General features: G+C 38.6%; 1 protein-coding gene, 1 long non-coding RNA gene and 1 other non-coding gene across 3 annotated transcripts; 2 read left to right on the top strand and 1 right to left on the bottom strand.

Moving 5' to 3' along the window:
• Positions 1-202: 202 nt before the first annotated feature.
• LOC147944147 (uncharacterized) lies at positions 203-811 on the top strand. Its single transcript, XM_087512476.1, has one exon. It carries the CDS (start codon positions 203-205, stop codon positions 809-811), a length of 609 nt encoding a protein of 202 aa, XP_087368602.1.
• A 6,092-nt stretch (positions 812-6,903) lies between these two features.
• Positions 6,904-8,150, top strand: LOC147944146 (uncharacterized). The gene is made up of 2 exons (XR_015598125.1): positions 6,904-7,038; positions 7,360-8,150. It is a non-coding gene; the product is annotated as an uncharacterized LOC147944146 (long non-coding RNA).
• A 1,531-nt stretch (positions 8,151-9,681) lies between these two features.
• LOC147944145 (small nucleolar RNA R71) lies at positions 9,682-9,788 on the bottom strand. Its single transcript, XR_015558624.1, has one exon. It is a non-coding gene; the product is annotated as a small nucleolar RNA R71 (small nucleolar RNA).
• Positions 9,789-15,492: the final 5,704 nt, after the last annotated feature.

Below are 15,492 nucleotides of genomic sequence, written 5' to 3'. Positions count from 1 at the left end.
TGGTTATTGGTTTATTATTTATTGGTTATTGGTTTAATGGCATCTTTTGGATATTCTGCTGTTTGGTTGGTGGTGGTTAGGTGGCTAGTAGGTATGGGATCACTTGTTAATTATTATTGTTGTTAATTAAAAAAAATGGGTCAGGTCATTTCACCCCGGCTCTTCTAAATGATTATATTATAGCCATAATGAATTGTATGCTATGGAATTGCCGAAGGAGGCGAATAAACCCAACTTTCAACAATCATTGAGATATATGATGAAGAAGTTTGAGACGGATATGTTAGCATTACTCGATACTCATGCGGAGGGTGAGAGAGCGAATAGGATATGCCAGAGGCTAGGCTTTGAGAATTCATTTTGGGTGGATGCAATAGGAAAAAGTGGAGGTTTGTGGTTATTGTGGAAAACGAGTGTAGGGATGGTAGAGATTGTTGTCTCGTCATGCCAGTTCATTCACGCTAAGGTGACCAATGGGGAGCAGGTCATGAACCTGATCATGGTGTATGCAACACCTACAGTGACCAGAAGGAGTGGACTGTGGGAGGAACTGTGTGGCATAGTGAATGGTTTGGAAGGGCCACTAGTCACTCGAGGAGATTTCAATACCATTTTACGACTTGATGAGAAAACTAGAGGGAATGGGAGGTTGTCTGCTAATTCTTTATCTTTTGGAGAGTGGATTAATGAGTTATCTTTGATTGATTTGGGATTTAAAGGAGGGAAGTACACTTGGAAGAGGGATCGTTCAGCGAGTACATTTGTGGCAAAAAGGCTAGATCGTGTTTTGGCTGTCCTCATGCGAGACTGAAATGGCATGAGGCTGTTGTCTCTCATTTACCATTCTTGTCATCTGATCAAATGCCGTTGTATTTTCATTTGTGCCCTCAACAAATTTTGGATCCACGTTGAAGACCTTTCCGATTTAAAGCCGCCTGGTTAAACTATGAAGGATTTAAAGACTTATTAGTCTCGTCTTGGGATACCGGATTGTCTACACTGGAATCCTTGGATAGGCTTCAGGGTTGCGGAAGTGGAATAGAGAGGTCTTTGGTGATATTAATACACGCAAAGATAGGTTGGTCAAAGAATTGAAGGAGGTGCATGATCTATTGGAAGTGGTGCAGTCTGCGGATCCGATGGCTAAGGAGGAGCAGCTGTTGAGTACTTTTGACACCATATTAGAACAGGAGGAGACTTTGTGGTATCAGAAATCAAGAGAAAAGTATATTACTCTGGGGGAGAGGAACACAACCTTTTTTCATACATCAACAATCATTCGTAGAAAGAGAAATATAATATATGTTGCATGAAGCAGAGAATAGGTGGGTGACAGATAAATCTGAGATAGTTAAGGAAAAAACTATACAAAAGGTTTACCTTCTTTTTTTAGGTTTTAACATGAAGATTTCATTCCATACTGAAATATACAAGCTAACTAATATCACAAAATAATCCATTAGATAGTTAAAGAAAAATTACAACGTTAAAGTAAAGTAAAAGAACTCAACAAGGAGAAGAGACGCTTGCAGAGTTAGGTCCAAAAAGGAGAGAAGCCGATCACGAATAGCGCGATCAACGGCAAGGCAGAGAGTAGTCGAGAGAGAAGCAACTGCACTAAAGATCCTTTGATTTTATTCCTTTGAGAGGTGGTAAACAACATATTGATTAGAGGAGAACCTTTGGTATTGCTGCCAGCCTGCCACTTTGGATTGTTGGGAGAGTCATGATTGATGATCCAAGTCGAAACTGCAGCGATGTTGTCTGGTGGGTTTGGAAACATTTTTACAGCCATGTATCCTCGTTTATAACATTGGTCATGTTTTCGTTTAAATTTAAATTTATAATTTAATAGTAAAAGAACATGTCTAAACTAAAGCAAAAACATTCATTGACATATGATAATAACACGAACATACAAATTAATAAGCCAAATATAAGATTATAATAAGAAAAAACGATAAAATATAGACAAACTAATACAGAAAAATGTTAAAAATCAACGATTTGTATAATACAACAATAAATAAAAAACCATAAAAGAAATTTCACAATAGCAAATAACCCTGCGCAACGCGCGGGTCTGTTCTCTAATTCTTTAGATACTGGAGTCGTAAATCGCAATGTTTATAACTTCTAGGTACCCTCTACCCAGGCTCGAGTGAAATGGGCTGAAGTCCAACGATCATCTTTAAGGGTACATCGCGTCAGATCTTTTTTTTTTTTTTTGTCAACAGCGTCAGATCATTTATTAGGGAAATTGAATAAATTTCTTATTTTGGTTGTTTAATATTTTTAGAAGTACATAAAGCCATCTTTATAGGGAGAACACCAAGAGTATTCTAAACCCAAAAAAATTAGAAAAATAATGAATAGTAAGTTTAGAACACTTTTTTAGTTCTTGATGTAGAACTGATCTTGGCTCAGTTCTAAGCTGACGTGGCAAGTTGTGATTGGATACAATCTTTTACAAACAATTTTTCACAAATTAAAATTTGGATATTAAACTATGTATTAATTAAATAAAATGTTTGTGTGCTTTAATTAAGTAATATGTTTGTTTTTTTTTATCTTTAATGTTTTTTTTTTTTGTTTTATAAAAATTTGTTATTGTATTTTGAATTTTAGTAAAAGTTTTATAAGTTTGCAATTTAAATGTTATTTTATAAGTTTTTATAATTGTAATATGTTTAAGAATATTTTTTTATTCAATCTTATGATCTTAAACATGTTCTCCTAATAACTAACTTTTTAACAAAAGATCTTAACTACTGATATTACATTATTTTCATAATATATTTACTCTAAGAACATCCAAAATAGTTCCCCCTATAAAGATGCCCTAACTGCATATAGCTAAAATCTTTGAAAATTCACCTCTTACACACACAACACTGAGAGACAGAAGTCTGATATTACTGATTCACTTGCAGAGGGTAAAATGTGGAAAGAATAGTTGTAATTTATCATTTTGTAAGATACAAACAACAATACCAAATTAGTATTCTGGTAATAATTTGATTTTTTTTTCTTACATAAATTAAGAAATCGAACAACTAATAATTATTACTAACAAAAAACCAAAACAACTAAATATTATTACTTAGAGAAAAACAAAATAAAAGAAAAGTGGTCCACATTTTTTGGAACCAAGACAAATATATTTCATTCACTCTGAACCATAGCTAGCCACAAACAGTTGAGCATTGTATTTAAATTGTTAACTCGCAGGATTCATATATTGTGATTAGGTTTGTTAGCTGAGAATAAGAATGGACTCCCACTTGATTCACATTTGAAAAAAAAAGAGAGTAGATAAAAACAATTTACAGTATGCAAGATAAACTTCTCGTATTATGCTTTTTTATATATATAATTGATAATAAAAGGAAAGTTTTGGTAAAAAATTGGATATTCCATGGAATTTAAACATGTTTTGAAATGAAGATAGGTTTGATGGAAAGATAAAATAGAAGAGGATATTGCCTACACTGTGACCATGTCTCCCATGTGCCATCCTTTCTGTAAAGAAAATGGGAAATTAATAAATATATTTTGCTAAACAAAGCAAATGGAGTGCTTTGGCCTTTGACATTTGAAATGACATTTTGATTTTTTTAATCTTAAAAATATCAAATTAATAAAGTGTTGAAGACTATGCGAGGGTATCTTTGCCCAAAGTCTTTGGTTGGTTGTTAGGGAGAAGAAAATGCTTACCAAAGTATATATGGTCACTAAGCTTTTGATGGCCCTTTGAGGAGGACAAAGCATTAGCCACCTTAGTACTATCATGGCTACATATACCACAACTATTGTTTCTTTTTTATTTTAACATACTTTTGAGTTTTTTTTTTTTTAATTACCATTCGCTTTTACATTAGTAGTGTGAACAAAAATTGGCATTGTGTCTACAACTAATAGTTTAATGAGTAAATTAGCTAGATGACAATAACTTTTAGGCTGATAAGCTAAATGGCACGAATCATTATATGGTCTAATTACAAAATACATATATTCATTTTGCTTGTCAAAATAATGCTTGTTACAAAATTCAATGTAGTTTTAAACTTTTAATGCTTTGGAAGCATCATATTCGAAATTATTTTATATTTTCTTTTCCAAATGGGGAAAATATTTCGTAAACATGTTTTTAGGGTATCTCATGAACATATTTTTAGGGGGTTTCTAAAATATACCATATTTCTAGTTTTTATAGTCTTTTTTATATTTAAATTACCTCTAAATTTGAGGAAGTTTTTTAGAACCCTTGTTAAATAATATTCGTTGAAACTTTTAAGAATTTCCTAAAACAAAAAAATGTTTGAGGGAGTGAATATTAAAAAGAAAGATATACATAAAAATTGATATCTAATTAGAAAATTTCTCTCTTATTTTCATTTGAAATTTTGGGTTTTAAACACATTGGTGCATATGGTCGAATTGAAAGTAAACAAAATATATATATATATAAAAAAGAAGGAAAAAGAAAAATAAAAGAGAGAATCAAATTAAAAAGATAAAAAGAGTAAGAGAGAGAGGGAGAGAAAAAAAGTGACAAGTAATATATAAGATAGTAGTGGAAGTGATGGATCCAATTATAAGTGTCTCTATCTTAAAAGAAGACCCCACATTAAGAGATCTCAGTCATATTGTCCTCCAACCCATAGGAGCTTTAAGATGTTTGTTACCTCTTTTCCTTTTCTCTATCATTGTTAGTCCTTTTCATAGATCTATCGAGTTCACACTCTTTACTCTTATATCATCATCCCCACATCTTTCTCTTTACCCACGAGTATGATCCATCTTGATGACTATGCATCATACTACTACAAGTTTTCTAAACATAAACCCGAGATGATATCATTTGTATCAAGTAATCGTTAATCTTTTGTATATTTGATGAGCATCTAAATTGAGAAAATAGTTAAAAAGTATCTAATATTGAATTCTTAGACACTATAGAATGGTTTGTTCATAGTCCTCCTCTATGAATAGCAAGTACAAACACACGTACGTACACATATTTCAAAATTAGATAGATATATATGTGTGAAGCAATATATCCATATAGGTGGACACCGTTGGTGTCGCGCATGACTTTTAAGATTCCAATAATGTTTTGATGAGTACTGTTCCGATCGCATACTTAATATTTGTTCCTGCTGTCATGCACAAATGAAATAACAGTAATCTTTAAATAAAATTTGATGAATCATCTCTTCCACACGATGATAAATGTATTAATGCTTCGTGGACCAACTTCATTTCAGAGTTGTCTAATTCATAAATTGAAATTTACGGAAAGTGGGTGTTCTCCAAATTTTGTGATAAATCGCTTTCTCTTTTGACCTTATAAGAAAAATAAAGCTAAACTTTAAATGTTCTTTTTCCTTTTTTAAACTAAAAAGATACAAAAATTGATATGTTTGTTAATAATATTTCATGCGTGAGAACGCTTCCTTGACTTTTTCGTAGAAATGTTACAAAAGATTGAAAAATATGTAAAATTTATTGTAATACCATCTTGTGAAATCATAGAGATATGTGTAAAAATAATTTTAAAAAAATCCAACATGTATGTATAAATACAAGGTTGCTAACTTAAAATCCAATTAGAGATCTTATAAAATTTCGTTTTGTTAATTGAAAGCAGAGATAGATTTCATTGTACATGATGATGGTTTATGGTTACCAAGTTATTCTGTCCACTAGCTAGTTTGTACCAATATTGCCATTGTATCGTCACTTGGGGTTAAAATTAACCAAAAAAATTTTTTTGCTTTTGTTGTAAAAAATTTGAACTCTACGTTGTGTAAATATATTGGTTATACTAATAAATGCTAAGTTTTTATGAAATATGCTACCAGTATATATATATGTCCTAAGAAAATATCGTTTACGAATTTGGAGAAAAAGTGTTTCCACGAATAATTATAAACCACTTCTTGAGGTTTAAGATTAAAACAAGTAATTGCAAAAAAAAAAAAAAAGATTAAAACAAGTATGTTGGGTGACCGTTTGTTTATTATATTATAGCTAAAAAGAGAAGGAGGACAAGAAAGGTTTTCACGTGATGCTTTGTGAGTTTTAACATCTGCAGCTATAGGCTTCATTTCCATACTGCCTTTCTTACACTTGACTAACTTCTTGTCCACAATAAGGCCTCTCTAACTCATTCTAATTTCAAACCATTTTATTTTCTCTCTTTTATCCTCCAGTTGAATTGGTAAGTATGTACTAATAGAGCGTAATTGTATTTTAAATCTCCACTAACTTTTCATCAATCTTCTTCGTATATCTTTAGTACATGAAAATGTGAAAACTTAGAATATTCTTGTATGCTACAATCACCATATATATTTATTTTATGTTATTCAAGTATGTGAATCAAAAATCTATAGCTTATTGATGTTATTTCTAATATATATACACACAAAAGATATTTGATTTAGAATTAATTTTTCAGGATTTATGTAGAGCTTTTGGTTTTTCAAATTTTCTTCTAAAGAAACTACTTATGATTAAGATTTTATGAAGTGTTTTGAGATTAATATATATAGAACAGTTAAGATAATTTAATGTCAAGTATTCTGTCTTTATTTTTGATAATTTAATTTATGAAAATATTTTAAAAGGAAGTCAAATATGAACCAAATAAAATGTTGGAAACCATAAAAAAAAAATTGTTGCTTCGTATTGTTTGTAAAAAAAAAGGTTTCGTGCATGTATATATCGAATGCGTGTTGAAGCAACACTTGAGATATTTACATTTTAATTGTGTGTTATTAGTTTTCATATAAAATAGTCCAATCAAGATAAGTGAATTTAGCTAGCTGGCAAAAGTAGCTCAACTTATATACTATAGAAAAAGGGAACGCTTAATAAATATTCGATTGCAAGGACCCTCACCACTCGCCTTGGTGCAATATATATCATGAAACACGTTTTGTATATATAGTGGTGGCAATGGCATATACATTTGGGTGTGAGAGAGAGGAGTATGAGCGAGTCATATGCAACTGTCATTTTTTTTAGCCGGTAATAATATGTTTTCCGATTATCATCCATGAGATCCGATTAAAAAGTTAAAATAAAATGAGCTGTCCACTTAAATCTAGTAGACAAAAAAGAAAGGGGTGAATTTCCAACTAATTAAATTATAAATGAGTTATAGATAACGTGTTTAAGCATGTTAGCTGATATGTCTATATTTTGTTTCTGTTAAGCATGTTTTTGTCACGCATCTAGTTAAGATAACTAATTGTTTTGCATGAATTTCTACTCTCTTTTGTACACTTTTCATATTTAGGTAGTTCTTGCATTATTTTCGCATTCATCGTGCATTTTGGAGTATTTCAGGTATTTAGGAGACTTTGGAGCCAGGCTGTCTCGAGTCGCGCCATCACTCCGTCATCACACATCCGCTCGGGTCGCGCCATCATTCCGTCATCACACATCCGCTTGGGTCGCGCCATCACTCCGTCATCACACATCCGCTCGGCTCGCGCCGTCACTCCGTCATCACACATCCGCTTGGGTCACGCCATCATTCCATCGTCACACATCCGATCGAGTCGCGCTGTCATGCCGATCGAGTCGCCGTTCGAGTCGTCTTTCGAGCCACCGGTCGGGGGATTCAGCTTTTGACGTCTTCATCAAAGTTGTAGAGAATTGAGTCATCTTTCCAGTGCCGTTTATTTCAAGCCAATCGGAGCTGTGGTCAAAAAGTTATCATCGTTTTAGTGCAAGCGTATACATCCAGCTCGAGTCGCACTGTCGTGCCGTTCGAGTCGTGCTGTTCGAGTCGCGCCGTCATGCCGTTCGAGTCGCACTGTCATGTCGTTCTAGTCGCGCTACTCGAGCCAACGCCATCACTCACTCGAGCCATCACTCGTTCGCACATGTCAGGAAGACGTTCCATCTTACACGCTTCAGGAGATTCCCAAACCGACTCTTCATCTTGTCGTTTTAAGTTTTAGGGATTTTATGTCTTTACTATAAATATGTTTTGTTAAGTCTTTGCGACAATATTTTAGTTTTTATCTCGTTTTATTTTGTAAGGTTTCCCTAGCCACCAAGAACCGTTCTCAGACTTTGTATCCAGATATCTTTTGATACATTGAGTATTTGCATTTGATTTCTTCTACAAACTTGTTTATCTTATTTTTACCTATCTAAGAATGCTTGTTTCAATGTTTTCTGAGTTTGTATTGTTGATGATGATTTCCAGATCTGAGTAGTGCGTTAGTTCTTGAGGATGGGATAGATTAGATGGAGGATCTTAGGATGTAGGGTGTTTAAGCTTGATTTGTATGACTCCCTTCTGGACTAGAGTTAGAATTATTAGTTTCTCTCTGATCAATTGGAACTAGGTTCGAGACATTTCCACACCCAAAAGGTATTCGATGAAATGTCTGACCAACTAGTGCCAGAGACTTACGTTCCTAGCCTAAGAGATTAGTTGTCTAGGATGTTTGTTGACATGAATGAACTGGTTTGTCATGCCTGCTCGACCACGTTTCTCTAGCGAGAGCTAGGTATGGAAGTGGTTGAGTCTGAGTAGCTTTTACCAAGAGATTGGTTTAGCTAAGTTGTGATGTTCATTGTTTAGGGATAGATTGCTTGTGGCATGTTAAACACCCTGTAGACTAGGATACTCCATCGACATCAATTACTCCCATCCTTAGGACTTTTATCCTTTTGATTGATATTACATTCCTGAGATTGTTTCGCTTCTTGCTTTTTAGTTCATGCTTAGACTCGTTTCTGTTTTTATTAATTTTCATTTCTTGTCTTGCATTCTCGTTTCTAGTTCCAGAACACATTTCCGTTTGCATTTTTTTCATTCTAGGATTGTTAGAAAAAACACTTTTTGAATTGGCTTGACTTGTGATTCCTTGATTGCATCTTGATTGCTAGCAACATCCCATTTGGATTGACACCTTAAATACTACAACACTTAAGGTTAATTGAACCTGCTAGGATAAGACACACAAAAAAAAACCTAGTATCAATTTGGCGCCGTTGCCATTTGGGAATAGTTTCGCTACATTTAAGATTTCAAGTTTTGCAAGATCAAGTTCTGTTACACTTATCATTCCGAGTACTGACTTGATTTGGTTTTCTGCTTGTTTGTTTTGCATCTCAGGTACCTATTGATTGCAACCTTGCATGCACACCAGATCAAGAGGACAACAGAATCTCCTTCCTGTGATCGACGAAATCAACCGGTTGCAACGCCCACGACAAGCTCGTCAACCCATTGATCATCCCGCACACGTCACTATGGAACAACAGCATGAACCACATCATGTACCGCAAAACATTGGTGCTGGGGATGCACCGAACACTCACACTCAACATGCTGGAATCGTCCCTCCCGCCGTGCAGAACAACAACTTCGAGATCAAAAGTGGTCTGATCACCATGATCCAAGGCAACAAGTTTCACGGGTTGCCTATGGAGGATCCACTCGACCACTTGGACGAGTTCGACCGTCTGTGCAGTCTTACCAAGATCAACGGCGTGAGTGAGGACGGTTACAAGTTGCGCCTCTTCCCATTCTTCCTGGGAGACAAGGCTCATCAATGGGAGAAAAACCTTCCCAAGGGATCAATCACCACCTGGGATGGCTGCAAGAAGGCATTCTTGGCCAAGTTTTTCTCCAACTCCAGAACAGCACGTCTCAGGAATGAGATATCCATCTTCACTCAGAAGAGCTCAGAATCATTCTGTGAAGCATGGGAGCGTTTCAAGGGTTACCACAGCCAGTGCCCACATCATGGTTTCAGCAACGAGTCATTACTGAGTACTCTCTACCGTGGTGTCCTTCCCAAAATACGTATGCTGCTTGATACCGCTTCAAACAGTAACTTCCTGAACAAGGATGTCGATGAAGGTTGGCAACTGGTGGAGAATCTCGCTCAGTCCGACGGCAACTACAACGAGGATTATGACCGCACATTTCGCGGTGACGCTGGGTCTGAAGAGAAGTACAAGAAGGACCTCAAGAATGTCAACGAGAAGCTTGACCGTATCTTGCTGAGCCAGCAGAGGAGCGTCCACTTCGTCTCTGAGGATGACCCTTTCCAAGTTCCAGATGGGGAGGGTGAGCAGAGTGAAGAGATCAGCTATGTTCAGAATCAGGGTGGATACAACAAAGGTTACAACCCCTACAAGACGAACCCCAATTTGTCTTACCAAAGTACCAATGTTGCTAATCCACAAGATCAAGTGTACCCGCCGCAACAACAACAGCAAGGGCAACAAAAACCTTTTGTGCCTTATAATCCGGGATTCGTTCCAAAACAACAGTTCCAGCAGGGTTACCAAGCTCCCTTAGGACCACCGCCAGGATTCCGCCCTCAACCAGCTCAGCCTACACCAACCCCAGATCAAGAAATGAAGCAGATGATGCAACAAATTCTTCAGGGCCAAGCTAGCGGCTCCATGGATACTGCAAAGAAGTTCGCTGACCTTAGTCAGAGGATGGAAAGTTCCTACAATGATCTGAACGTCAAATTTGAAACTCTGAATTCGAAGATAAGGTACATGGAGGGCCAATCAACTTCTACTTCTGCCCCAAAGCCTAGCCAATTCCCAGGTAAAGCTGTTCAGAACCCCAAGGAGTTTGCCAATGCCATCACGCTGTGAAGTGGGAAAACATTGCCTCCCAGGCAAGGAGTTCCAGATGTCACTGAGGACAGTGAGGATTTAGCTGGGGAGGATTTTGGTCAGGATGACGCTCAGACGGAGAACCCAGACGAAGCAGTCAAAGACCCGGTCGAGCCAGTGAAGCAATCTGAGCCTGAAGCTGTTAAGGAGCCTGCTGTTCCTGAAGACAGACCTGCGAGGTTCATCCCTCCACCGTACAAGCCTCCTCTACCTTTTCCAGTGAGGTTCAAGAAGCAGCTTACTGAGAAGTACAAAGCCTTGTTCGAAAAGCAAGTAAAGGAGATTGAGTTGAGAATGCCATTGCTGGATGCATTCGCACTTGTTCCTCACTACCAGAAATTCCTCAAGGACTTGGTGATGGAGAGATCAAAAGAAGTTCAAGGCATGGTTGTACTAAGTCTTGAGTGCAGTGCAATCATCCAGAAGAAGGTTGTACCCAAGAAGCTCAAAGATCCTAGATCATTCACTCTACCCTGCTCCATTGGACCTATGTCTTTTGAGAGGTGCTTATGTGATCTTGGCGCTTCAGTGAATCTGATGCCATTCTCTGTGGCTAAGAGGTTGGGTTTCACAAGGTTTAAGGGATGCGACATCTCCCTGATCCTGGCAGATAGATCAGTGAGACTTCCACATGGTATCTTAGAGGACTTACCTGTCAGGATCAGAGACGTGGAAGTGCCAACCGACTTCGTGGTTCTGGAGATGGATGAAGAACCTAAAGATCCTCTGATTTTAGGAAGACCCTTCCTAGCGACCGCTGGAGCCATCATTGATGTCAGAAATGGCAAGATTGACCTCAATCTGGGCGACGACTTCACTATGAAGTTTGAAATCAAGGATACCTTGAAGAAGCCAATGATAGGAGGACAAGTCTTCTACATTGAAGAGATGGATAAATTGGCTGACGAGTTGTTGGAGGAACTAGCTGAAGAAGATCATCTCAAAACCGCTCTAACCAAGGATGGAGAAGAAGGGTTTCTGCATGGGGAGACCACTTGTTACAAGAATATGCTAGATTCCCACAAAGAAACGGATGGATCAGAGGAATTCGAGCAGATATCTGACGCAGAGGAGATATGTGCAGTTGAGACAGAGAGTTCAGAACGTGATATCTGCCATTCGACCGACGTCAAGACCCGACTCGAGACACCATTGTCCCGTTCGATCGAGTCGCACCCCTCTCACTCGACCGCGATCATTCCAGACTCCCGTGCTGACGACTGGTCGGAACTGAAAGCTCCAAAGGTAGAACTCAAAACTCTTCCTTTCGGGCTCAGGTACGTCTTTCTGGGAACCAATTCTACTTATCATGTTATAGTGAATGCTAGGTTGAGTGATGATGAATTGGGGATTCTAGTAACTGAGCTAAAAAAGTATAGAAAGGCTATTGGTTATTCTTTATATGACATCAAGGGAATTTCACCTAGTCTTTGCACCCATAGGATCAATCTTGAAAATGAATCATATGCTAGTATTGAACCCGAAAGAAGATTGAATCCTAATCTGAAAGAGGTAGTTAAGAAAGAAATCCTGAAACTACTTGATGCTAAAGTTATCTATTCTATCTCTGATAGTACTTGGGTATCTCCAGTACACTGTGTACCTAAAAAGGGAGGCATAACTGTGATCAAAAACGACAAAAATGAGTTAATCCCAACTAGAACCATCACAGGACATAGGATGTGTATAGATTATAGGAAGTTGAATGCTGTATCTAGGAAAGATCATTTTCCTCTGCCTTTCATTGATCAAATGTTGGAAAGACTAGCTAGTCATCCCTATTATTGTTTCCTTGATGGGTATAGTGGATTCTTCCAAATCCCTATCCACCCAAATGACCAGGAAAAGACAACATTTACTTGTCCTTATGGCACTTTCGCCTACAGACGCATGCCATTTGGTTTGTGCAATGCTCCTGCCACCTTTCAGAGGTGCATGACTTCAATTTTCTCGGATTTAATTGAGGAGTTAGTGGAAGTGTTTATGGACGACTTCTCTGTATACGGTTCCGCTTTCTCCTCCTGTTTGTTGAATCTGTGCAGGGTATTGACGCGATGTGAGGAGACGAACCTGGTGTTGAACTGAGAGAAGTGCCATTTCATGGTTGAAGAAGGGATCGTTCTGGGACACAAGATTTCTTAAAGGGGAATTGAGGTCGACAAGGCAAAGATTGAGGTCATGGTTCAGCTTCAACCGCCTAAGACAGTGAAGGACATCAGGAGTTTTCTGGGACATGCTGGGTTTTACAGGAGATTCATCAAGGACTTCTCAAAAATTGCAAGACCTTTGACAAGGTTGCTGTGCAAGGAGGTTGAGTTCGAATTTGATGCAGCATGTTTGGAAGCCTTCAGCAAGATCAAGGAAGCCTTGGTTTCAGCACCCATAGTGCAAGCTCCGAATTGGGATCATCCTTTTGAAATCATGTGTGATGCTTCAGACTTCGCAGTTGGAGCAGTTCTGGGACAGCATATTGACAAGAAGCTTCATGTCATCTACTACGAGAGTCGCACCTTGGATGAGACCCAGGGAAGGTATGCTACCACAGAGAAGGAACTCCTAGCAGTTATGTTTGCATTCGAGAAATTCAGGAGTTATCTTGTGGGTTCGAAGGTCATTGTGTATACCGATCATGCCGCTCTAAGACACATCTACTCGAAGAAGGATACCAAACCGAGACTGTTGAGATGGATCCTGCTTCTCCAAGAGTTTGACATGGAGATAGTCGACAAGAAAGGAATAGAAAATGGAGTTGCAGACCACTTGTCAAGGATGAGGATTGAAGACGCTGTTCCAATAGATGACTCAATGCCTAAGGAACAACTTCTGGTCGCCCAGGTTTGTGAGCAGATGCATGACGCCGGGGTTGAAAACCTAAAAATCAACTGTGTGGCAATCACCTCGGATACTGCGCCATTGTATGCTGATTTCGTGAATTACAAGGTATGTGGAGAAGTTCCTGATGACATGGATCCCTACAGGAAGAAGAAGTTTCTCAGAGAAGTCAACCACTACTTCTGGGATGAACCATATCTGTACAAGAGAGGTTCTGACGGTCTGTTCAGAAGATGTATAGCAGAAGGGGAAGTACAGGGAGTGCTTGAGCACTGTCACGGCTCCACCTATGGAGGTCACTTTGCCACATTCAAGACAGCTCAGAAGGTTCTCCAAGCAGGTCTCTGGTGGCCAACCTTGTTCAAGGACGCTCACAGTTTCATCACCAAGTGTGATGCTTGCCAGAGGATGGGCAACATCACAAGGAGGAACGAGATGCCCCAGAATCCGATCCTGGAAGTAGAAATATTTGATGTTTGGGGTATAGACTTCATGGGACCTTTCAACCCTCCATCTAATGGTAACGTCTACATTCTGGTAGCAGTTGATTATGTTTCTAAGTGGGTCGAAGCTATTGCCAGTCCTACCAATGATCACAAGGTTGTTCTAAAGTTGTTCAAAAGTATAATTTTTCCAAGGTATGGGATACCCAGAGCAGCGATTAGTGATGGTGGAACTCACTTTGTCAACAAGGTGTTTGAGAGTATGCTGAGAAAGTATGGGGTCAAGCACAAGGTGTCTACTGCGTATCACCCTCAGACAAGCGGACAGGTGGAAGTTTCGAACAAACAGATCAAGGGTATCTTGTCAAGGATTGTTGGAGTTTCAAAGAAAGATTGGTCTGTCAAGTTGGACGAGACTCTCTGGACATACAGAACAGCGTTCAAGACGCCAATAGGACGAACACCTTTTCAGTTGATCTATGGTAAAGCATGTCATCTCCATGTAGAGGTTGAGTATAAGGCACTTTGGGCTACTAAGTTGCTGAACTTGGATATTGACACAGCTCAGGCTAAGAGGACTCTTGATCTACATGAGTTGGAAGAAATCAGACTTGACGCCTATGAGAGCTCAAAGATCTACAAAGAAAGGACAAAAAATTTTCATGACAAGAAAATCGTTGTCAAGGAGCTCAAGACTGGGGATCAGGTTTTGCTTTTCAACTCCAAACTTAAGTTATTTCCTTGGAAGCTTAAGTCTAGGTGGTCTGGACCTTTTGACGTCAAGGAAGTTCTGCCATTCGGAGCTATCACTCTTCTGAACAAGGATGGTAGTGAATTCACTGTAAATGGTCAGAGAGTCAAGAAATATTTAGCTGATCAAGTCCGACCAGAGGGGATCTCTGTGCCCCTCTATGAACCCCCAAAAGCCTAAAAAGCTGAAAAGTCAAGCTAGTGACTGTAAACAAGCTCACTTGGGAGGAAGTCCCAAAGGTATCACTGTAAATATTTTTTAGGATCCTTGTGTTTTTGATTTTCGTTTTTAGTTTTATTGTGTTCAGGAATCTACAGAAGGGAGTACGAGCTCAACGCAAGTATCACTTCCATCGCTACCGTTCACCACCACTCGATTCGGCACCGTGCGACTCTACCCATCCGGCGAAACTCCACACTCGGATCCAGCTGCGTCCGCTTGAGCCGCTCAGTTCTGCCTCCACTTGTCGTCACCGCTCGTTCCACTCGATCCACCGAAGTCACCGTCTCTGGTCGAGTCAAGCCGACGACACAACTCGACCCTCTCGATCGAGCAGTAGACTTTGTACGTTCCACTCGATCTAGTTTGTTCGATTCACCGACGTGATCCGTACTTATCTTTGCGAGAAACAGAAAAGTACCGAGCTTATACACGAGATGAGGTTGAGGTTGAGCAGCGAGTCGAAGCTCAGGGTGATCATCAAGGCATGCTCGGGGGTGAGCAACAAATCGAACAACAAGGTGATTATCAGCCTACGGATGTGGTAGTGTTAGTATCGGACCATGGTGAGTC

The sequence above is a fragment of the Camelina sativa genome, chromosome 5, assembly GCF_030686135.1.
Source record: "Camelina sativa cultivar CO46 ecotype springtype chromosome 5, ASM3068613v1".
Classification (NCBI taxonomy): Eukaryota; Viridiplantae; Streptophyta; class Magnoliopsida; order Brassicales; family Brassicaceae; genus Camelina; species Camelina sativa.
This window is presented reverse-complemented; position numbering and strand designations above follow the sequence as displayed.